Source organism: Asparagus officinalis, chromosome 8, assembly GCF_001876935.1.
Source record: "Asparagus officinalis chromosome 8, Aspof.V1, whole genome shotgun sequence".
Lineage (NCBI taxonomy): Eukaryota > Viridiplantae > Streptophyta > Magnoliopsida > Asparagales > Asparagaceae > Asparagus > Asparagus officinalis.
The window spans coordinates 112,126,474-112,136,197 of record NC_033801.1 but is presented as its reverse complement, the minus strand read 5'-3'; the positions used below and the strand labels follow the sequence as shown (position 1 = coordinate 112,136,197).

The following is a 9,724-nucleotide window of genomic DNA, read 5'->3' as shown; positions in this document are numbered from 1 at the left end:
AAACTCTATGGAGACGTAGATTTTCAATGAGTATTCATTGGAAAAAGAATTAAGTGTTCTGTTATAAGTGATAAGCTTTTAAGTACCTCTGGAGAAGAAAAAAGATCAAAATAGTCCCCACTAGACAAAGTTGCCTCTTAGTGAGTGTATAAGCAGTAGAAGGTGAATATCAGCCTGGTCGGGGAAGGGGATTTTCTTTCATCCATGCATTCAAGTGAAAGAAAGGGAGGTCATATCTTCCTTGATGAGACACAAGCCAGCTCAAGCGCTCCCCACTGTCCCCACAGACGATATGCTGTTTCATGGTTGCAACTTGTCAATTCTTTGGTTGATTGTGTGGAACCAATTGACATGTTGGCTCGTCTTTCTGCTATCTCTATCATGTTTTTTATTATTATTGTTGTTGTTTTTAATATTATTTGCTTACAGAAGTTCTATGCAATGTGCACAGGATATTAATGAAGAATGGATATCTGACAAAACACGTTTTTGTTATGATGGCCTCAAGAGACAAAGATTAAACGACCCCATGATTCGTGGTCCAGATGGAAGATTTAGATCTGTAACATGGCATGACGCTCTTTCTGTAGTTTCTGAGGTTGCACATCAAGTTAAACCTGAGGAAATTGTTGGAATCGCTGGGAAGCTTTCAGATGCTGAATCTATGATGGCGCTAAAAGATTTCTTGAACAGGATGGGTTCTGACAATGTCTTATGTGAAGGAAATGGCCCGAATCCTCAAGCTGACTTGCGTTCTAGCTATCTCATGAACTCTCATATTGCTGGTCTCGAGAAGGCAGATCTTTTTCTCCTTGTTGGTACCCAGGTTTGTACTTTCAGCAATCGTGAGCTTTTAGCTGTTGTACTTGCTTTTATATGATTTAAATTGTATTGGGTATCTATCCAGGTGGTTAGTCTAGAGGACCTTTCAATTAATTAGTTCAAATTCTATGTAGCATGGGCATGTATAGCGCATGATGCATATGCGTAGAAGGGAGGAAAAAAGAGTTCCAGGTTAGGAGCATATAATTAATGAATTGTCAATTGTGTTGCATATGTGCATGTGAAGCATGTACCAGAAATGCCAAGGTGCTCAATCCCTCTCTGTGTTTGTGCACGTAGATCATAACCATGGATGCATAGACTTCACAAAGTAAAGGTTAAATGCAGATACAAACATATATTCTCTTGCATTCTTTACTATAGAACTGTTCAGTGCAAAAAATTATTGTAAATGGTAAATATTTGACTAACCTATATAAGCACTAGTTCCTGCAGATGATAAAATCACTAAACTCTCTGAAAAATCCAAAATAATATCTCCTTTGGCATTCTATTGCATTATCATTAAAACCAAACATCAGTTTCTTTTCCTCGCCTAATTTATTAATTATTATTAATAAATATTTTGCGTCTATAATTTACCTCCATCACATAAGACTAAAGTCGTTTTCAGATACAAGGCATAAACCTATTTCCCTTTTTGGTTTTTACCCGATTACCTCTTTTCTAAAGCTTCTTATGTGGCTTATAAGTTTTATGCAATCGTCCTGATAATTTTATCTCTCTTTTATTTCTGTATATGGTGTTATGTGGCTTATAAGTTTGCTATAATCATTATTATAAATTTATACCTCTTTTATTTCTGTATATGGTGCTAAACTCCTAATCCTTTATTCACCTGACATTTTCTTAGTATCTGTAATATTGTTGAACGAACTGATTAACGATTTTATGACCTTGCATCTCCAAGACAGTTACATATTTGCTAGGAATATTTTCAGGTTGTTGTTTTTGATTGCTGGCTGAAATGATGGGAAATATATTGGTGCTTATTAGAGATTTTATTTTTACAGCCGAGAACAGAAGCCCCAATGGTAAATGCAAGGATCCGGAAAACTGTCCGAGCAACTCGAGCAAAAGTAGGCTATATTGGCCATCCAACCGACTTCAACTACGACCACCAGCATCTCGGCACAGGTCCTAAAACACTCCTCGAGATCGCTGAGGGATGTCACCCCTTCTGCTCCGCCATCCAATCGGCCAAAAACCCAGTGATCATCCTTGGCGCTGGACTCTTTGAACGAAATGACAAAGATGCCATCATTGCAACCGTTGAGTCCATAGCCAAGAATGGAAACTTCATTACACCAGACTGGAACGGGTTCAACGTCCTACTCCTAAATGCAGCCCAAGCTGCTGCCCTCGATCTTGGCCTTGTATCTAACCCTAAGGAATGCATCCCAACAGCCAAGTTCCTTTACCTTATGGGAGCTGATGATGTAACCCTAGAAAACCTCCCGGATGATGCCTTTGTAGTGTACCAAGGTCACCACGGTGACAAGGGTGTTTATCGTGCCAATATTATTTTGCCTTCTTCAGCGTTCAGTGAGAAAGAAGGTACATACGAGAACACTGAGGGTTGTGCTCAATGGACTGTCCCTGCGGTCCCCACAGTTGGGGATGCTAGAGATGACTGGAAAATAATCCGGGCCTTATCAGAAGTTGCAGGAGTTCGGTTATCCTATGATTCTATTGAGGGTGTCCGTGCTCGAATCGAACAAGTGGCTCCGAATTTATTGCAGGTTGATGAGAGGGAACCATCGACTGTAATGTTTGATTTGAAGCCCGAGTTCAAGGGGAAGATGAGCTTGGATGAGGATTTTGGTCCGGCTGTGGAGAACTTTTACATGACCGATTCGATCACCAGGGCATCGAAAATAATGGCACAGTGCAGTGCTTCACTATTGAAGAAGTGAGTTTATGTTTTGTATTGGTATGAGATTGTAAATTACTTAATATTTGTACTTGATGCATAATTTTGGTTGCACACTTGAGCTTTTGGTTCATAAAGGGCAACCAAGGCTAGGTTCATTCCTTGCTTAAGAGCTTCTAAGACTTGCTGTAATGGTCCTCGAGAATTTCAAAGGAATTTAAGTCTTCATGTTTCGCATTGAACTCTATAAATACATGTGGAATTAAATCGGTTTTAGGTGAGATGAAGATATCCTTGTTATTGCGTAGTTACGGGTGATGTCTACCATGCAATCTAACAGTCCTCGTGGCGAAGTGTTGGATATGAAAATAATAATTTCAGCTTTTTAAGTATAAACTTCCAATGTCAAAAGGATTGTATATTTTGAAATTTGACTGTGACACACAACTTGATCCAAAATTAGAAATCTGAAAAAATTAATGTTTTTTTAGTAGTTATCATTGTATTTATTCAAACATAGGTTGTAGCTGGATATTGAATGGCAATGGCTAAATAAACAATTTTTGGTTGCCACAAAAGATAAATTAGAAACACGATTACTTACCAATGAACCAAATGAGAGAAATTACTCTAGCCATAAAGAAATAACAATTGATATTTATAATTGCTCCTTTTATTCTTGAGTTCAGCTCTTTTAGACGTTATAGATGGTAGAAGTACAAAACTGTAGAGAATAGAAAAAACCCTAATAGTTTATTGAGAATAACAAGATATATATATAGCCATACAAATAGGGTTAAGCTTAACGGGTAACAGCCCATTAACCCAATACCCAATATTTAACTTAACACTCCCCCTCAAGCTGGAGCATAGATGTCTACCATGCCCAGCTTATCACATATAGTAGAGAACACCTTTGAAGAAGTAGCCTTGGTAAGAATATCAGCAAATTGTTGTGAGGACGGAGTGAATATGAGAGATACTATCTTCTTTTCCCAAGCATCTCTGACAACATTGCAGTCAACTTCAATATGTTTTGTCCTCTCATGAAACACAGGATTCTGTGCAACATAAATGGCAGACTGGTTGTCACAATGCATTGGCATGGGTCCAGGCTGAACAAAACCAAGCTCTGTCATAAACTTTCTTAGCCGCATCATCTCACAAGCAGTGTGAGCCATTGCTCTATATTCGGCCTCTGCACTAGATCGTGATACTACATCAGCCATTGCTCTATATTCGGCCTCTGCACTAGATCGTGATACTACATCTTGTTTCTTGCTTCTCCAAGTATAAAATCCTGAGGTTGACTTCCGGTCTCCCATGTCTCCTGCGTAGCCAGCATCAGAGAAAGCCGAAATGTGAGTATGCACATGCTTCTTATATAACAATCCTTTGTCAGGGCAACTCTTGACATATGCCAAAATCTTCAGAGCTACTGTCCAATGAACCTCTCTAGGTTTGTGCATAAACCTGCTCAATACACCTACTGCAAAAGTAATATCAGGTCTGGTAACTGTCAAATATATTAGTTTCCCAATTAGTCTCCTATATCGTCCAGCATCATCTAGGAGAGAGGTATCATCACGCCACAAATCAACATTTGCCTCCATTGGAGTGCTTGCAGGTTTGCATTCCAAGAGACCTGCTTCTTCTAGTAAATCTAGCACATACTTCCTTTGGAACAACAACAGGCCATGTTTTTTATATGCAACTTCAATCCCAAGAAAATACTTTGGTTTTCCCATGTCCTTAGTGATAAAATGACGATTTAGATACTCCTTAGTCTCAGTTAAGGCAATAGAGTCACTCTCAGTCAGCAGAATATCATCAACATATACGGCTAAAATAACCAAATCAGTTGTTGTGCGTCGAAGAAAGACAGAGTGATCAGACTGACAACGTTGGAAACCAACATTAAAAATAACCTTGCTGAACTTATCAAACCAAGCTCGAGGACTCTGCTTTAACCCATAGATGACCTTTCTCAGCCTGCAGATAATATTTTCCCCCTGAGCAACATACCCAGGAGGTTGCTCCATATAAACCTCCTCGTCCAAATCACCATAAAGGAAAGCATTCTTCACATCTAGTTGGTGCATCGCCCAATCCATATTAACAGCCAGAGAGAAAAGAATTCTGATGGAGTTGAGACGAGCAACGGGAGAAAAGGTTTCAAAATAGTCAATACCATATGTCTGGGTATATCCTTTAGCAACCAGGCGAGCTTTATATCTATCAACAGACCCATCAGGACGATATTTCAAGGTATACACCCATCTGCAGCCAACCACAGTCGCTCCAGCAGGTAGAGAGACCAAATCCCAAGTCCCTCTAGAAAGCAGCGGCGAGAGTATGTTAGTAGAGGCTTCGGTGCAGGAGCAACAGGAGCAGGTAATGGAATAGTAGTAGGAGCAGAAGAAGGTAGTGGTACCTGTGGACAGCCAATAGTAGTGGAACCAGACAAAAAATATGGGACATACTCAAAAAAGGTAACATCAGCAGACATAAAATATTTCCTGGTGGACGGATGATAACACCTATATCCTTTTTGAGTACGAGAGTATCCAACAAAAACACATTTGATGGATCTAGATGACAACTTATCCAAACCAGCAGTTAAATCCTGAACAAAACACGTAGAACCAAAGACACGAGGAATCATAGAGAATTGTTTTTTATCAGGATAAAGACAATTGAATGGTCTTAAACCATCAAGGACAGAGGAAGGCATGCGATTAATCAAATAATTTGTAGTGAGAACAGCATCAGACCACAAATACTTTGGAATATTCATATGTATCATGAGTGTTCTAGCAACATCTAGAATATGCCTATGCTTCCTCTCAGCAACTCCATTTTGTTGTGAAGTGTGAGAGCAAGAAGTCTGATGAATAATGCCATTAAGAGTACAAAATTTTAAAACATTACTTTTCATATATTCCAAAGCATTATCAGTACGAAGAATACGAACAGAAGTAGAGAACTGAGTTTTTATTTCATTATAAAAGAGTTCAATAACGTGCGAGACCTCTGACCTCTCTTTTAACAGATAAAGCCACATCATGCGAGAGAAATCATCAACAAAGATAATAAAATATCGAAAACATTGCACAGAGGGAACACGATAAGGACCCCAGACATCGGAATGAACCAACTCAAAAGCAAAACTACTACGTTTATCGACTTCGACTCTGAAAAGTAGCACGATGGTGCTTACCCAGTTCACATGACTCACAACCTAAAGAGGAAATAGATGGCTGAACAGAAACTACCGATCTAAGTTTTTATAGTGAAGGATGACCCAGACGCCAGTGCCACAATAAAGTGGAGTCAGACTGTGATGCAATAAGGCCAGCTTCTGGCACACTGTCGTCCAAATAGTACATACCTGATGCGACATAATTATGTACCAAAATTACAAATGCACAATTGATCAAGTTATAGTATAAAAATATCGATCCCATGAGGAAGGTGATTTTAAGAGATTATTAGAAATGGTTCTTATGTTTTGTGCGTGACAATTAGGAATAAAGAATAAGTGTGATTTTGTTGAGTGATTGTTATGAATATATGCAAAAGATAATAAATTGAATTTTAGAGAAGAGAAGGAAGAATTAAGGAATAAATGAAATCATAAGGCAAGAAAGATGAATGAATAAAATCAAGAAATAAAACCAAGAATGAAAAGAAAATTTAAGAAAGTTAAGATGAAGGATTCAAAAGATGTAAGAAATCTAGAATATAATCCACTAACAAATTTTAATTACAAAATATAAACTATTCTTTTTTTATCATATTTCAACTTAGATTTATTAAGCATAGATTATCAAACCATTTAAGGAAAGTATAACCTATCAAATTATCATCTAAGTCAAAATTACTATTCATGAAAAGAACAAGAACATGATAATAATCCTAGAATTCATAAGCATATCCTATCAAACTATTTAAGATAAGCATAGATTATCAAATTCTTCTTCTACCGATTAGTTCTCTAGTTGATTATCCAAAACATGAACATTTTAAGTGCAAGAGAATAATTCATACAATATAAAGGAAATTAGACTAGTTTCGTATAATTCTAAAATTGTTGTAGAGATAATAAATTGAATTTTAGAGAAGAAAGAATCAAAGAAGAAATGAAATCACAAGACAAGAAAGAAGAATGAATAAAATCAAGAAATAAACCAAGAATGAAAAGAAAATTTAAGAAAGTTAAGATGGAGGATTCACAAGAGGTAAGAAATCTAGAATATAATCCACTAACAAATTTCAATTACAAAATATAAACTATTGTTTTTTTATCATATTTCAACTTAGATTTATTAAGCATAGATTATCAAACCATTTAAGGAAAGTGTAACCTATCAAATTATCATCTAAGTCAAAATTACTATTCATGAAAAGAACAACAACATGATAATAATCCTAGAATTCATAAGCATAACCTATCAAACTATTTAAGATAAGCATAGATTATCAAATTCTTCTTCTACCGATTAGTTCTCTAGTTGATTATCCTAAACATGAACATTTTAAGTGCAAGAGAATAATTCATACAATATAAAGGAAATTAGACTAGTTTCGTATGATTCTAAACTTCCTACAAGAATTAAATTCACATCTTTAAGAAATAAAAACAAGAAAAAGAACTAATTACAAAAATAAAAAGAAAAGAAAAATCTAAACTATAAACAAGAAATAAATCTAATTACAAATAAAAATAAAAATTTAAACTATAAAATAAATTGTAGAAATTAAATACAAGAAAAATAAATCTACTCTACAAATTAAAGTGCAAAAAGAAACAAAAAAGACAAGAAAATAAATCTACACTACAAGCATGAATTTAAATCTCACTAATAAGCAATAATAAAGAAATTACTAAAAGGAAATAAAAGAGAAAAGAAATACAAACCTTCAATTTGCTCTTCATCTCCATCCTCATCATTCAACAAAGAGGAGAAAGAACAAATTTAAAGAGGAGAAAAATTATTATTATTAATTGTAACTAAAGTTACAATTTTTGGAAGGGCTTCTCAATTAAGAGTAGCCCTCCTCTCCAAAAGTAGTTTACAAAATTTTTCACCTTTAACCTCTCACTCTCTACCACTATATATAGTAATCTTCAATGAATATGAGCCATTGGATTTGTCTTGAGCCCTAAGTAACAATCTCTACCTTTGAATTTGTTAGTGAAGAGTTTGCTTTTTGTTCTTCTCTAGCCCATATGATTTGAATTTCGAATTTAATTTTCTGCAGCCCATCAATTGATCAAGTTTGGCTCATTCACATGAAAATCCAAATTGATTTTCGGTCCACAACTCATTCAGCCCAAGCCAGCAGTCCAAGTCTTTGAGAAAAAAATCAGCAGCAAATTTTGGTCCATTGGAGCTTATTGGTTTTCGGCCCAATTAATGAAGATTCATTTGATTCAAAGGAAAAAAGCACCCAAGACAAGACCGGCCCATTCAAAGCTACAAGCATGAATTCAAAGCTGCAGCATCCAAATTGATTTCAAAAGAAACCAAGTCCGGTTCATGTCTGCATCCATCAATGTTTGGCCCATACATTTATTTCTTATGAAAATCCAAGTTGCAGCAACTCCACCTCAAGTCCATATGTCCGGTCCATTTTATGTTATAACCCTTGGTTCCGGTCCACTGCAGCAGCTAGTGATTTTCGCATAAAAGTCCAATTCATTTTTAAGCAACTAAGTCCAAATCCGGTTCCTTGCACACATGTGATTTTCAAAAATTAATTCTCTTATTTTTTTTTTTTATTTACTCAAGGGTCTTTGTTGAGAGATGGGATTTTTAGGATTTATTCTTTATTAACCTGCAATTAAAGATAAAAGCAATTATTAGTGCTATATTTATTCATATAAAATAGATAATGATGATATAAAATTGTGATAAAATGTGATTATCAAATACCCCCACACCTAAACTTTTGCTAGTCCTCTAGCAAAGAAAATAAAAAGAAAATCCTAACTCACTTTCGCAGGAATCACGGTTGTATTTAGTGCATAGAACAAGCCTTTAAACCCCTAGGTTACCTTAGTGGACGAGTTGTAGTCTCGTGAGGGTTTGCAGTGAATATACCCACAAAATTCGGTCAACTTGCCAAGTTAAATAAGTCAGTAAATAACAGATTTTCCTTGATATATTTAAACATTCTAATTGAAGCTAGTTAATAATCAAGAAAACGTTTTTATATATAACTCCAATGTAAATCCCCTAGAAAATCTTTTTCATTATAGCAATACAAAACCAAGTCAAATCTTAGAAATTTAATTAAAAAGTTTTGAAAAGAACATGCCAACTCTTTGTTTTAAATAACTTTCAAGTCTCTTGATCAAAAATTGTTTTTCAAGACCATATATACAAAACAACAATATATAAAAACAATGGTTAGAGTTATATATATTTTTTTCACTCTCTAATTCTTGGTGATTGTTTTCTATTTTAACGGGCTTTCTAAGTGACCATTTAACGAGTTTTGGGCCAATGAATCCCAACCCAATTGGGCTTAGGTCATTAAGTATAGAGATACTCCTTGGGCTTAATTGCTCAGTCAACTTAGGCTTTATAAGATAGAATCACCTTGAATTTAAGAGTTTTTATTTATTTATTTTTTTTGGGTGGTGCCCATTTTTCGCACTCTTCTTTTATAAGGTTAGTTTTTTTTAATATATATATGTGTAAGTATATATAGTCTTTAAAAAAAAATGTATAAATCAAGATAACTTGAAAAAAATATTTTCAACTCTAAGTTAAGCATGCAAAAATTTCATTATTTTAAATAAAAATCCAAGTTAAGGCTTAAATAAAGTATACTACTTTGAAAATCATTTCTTAAAAAATTTATTTAGAGTTATCATAAAAGGTGATCTTAAGTAAATAACCAACTAGGGATTAGAAATTTTCAAATTTATCAAATAAATCAATTATTACATAACTCCATCAATTTGGCAAGTGACGATATTTTTATAATTTTTTTAAA

The 9,724-nt window shown here is 35.0% G+C and overlaps 1 protein-coding gene and 1 long non-coding RNA gene across 2 annotated transcripts in view; one reads left to right on the top strand and one right to left on the bottom strand.

The window, feature by feature from the left end:
• Positions 1 to 2,963, top strand: part of LOC109821727 (NADH dehydrogenase [ubiquinone] iron-sulfur protein 1, mitochondrial) — a 7,728-nt gene extending 4,765 nt beyond the window's left edge. The window contains exons 5-6 of the mRNA XM_020387889.1: positions 452 to 826; positions 1,857 to 2,963. Coding sequence (XP_020243478.1) covers positions 452 to 826; positions 1,857 to 2,759 — 1,278 coding nt within the window. The 3' untranslated portion in view covers positions 2,760 to 2,963. The remainder of the gene's footprint in view (positions 1 to 451; positions 827 to 1,856) is intronic.
• LOC109851442 overlaps positions 5,999 to 9,724 on the bottom strand; it is a 13,234-nt gene continuing 9,508 nt past the window's right edge. Inside the window, exon 3 of the long non-coding RNA XR_002249829.1 lies at positions 5,999 to 6,107. This is a non-coding gene — a long non-coding RNA (uncharacterized LOC109851442). The remainder of the gene's footprint in view (positions 6,108 to 9,724) is intronic.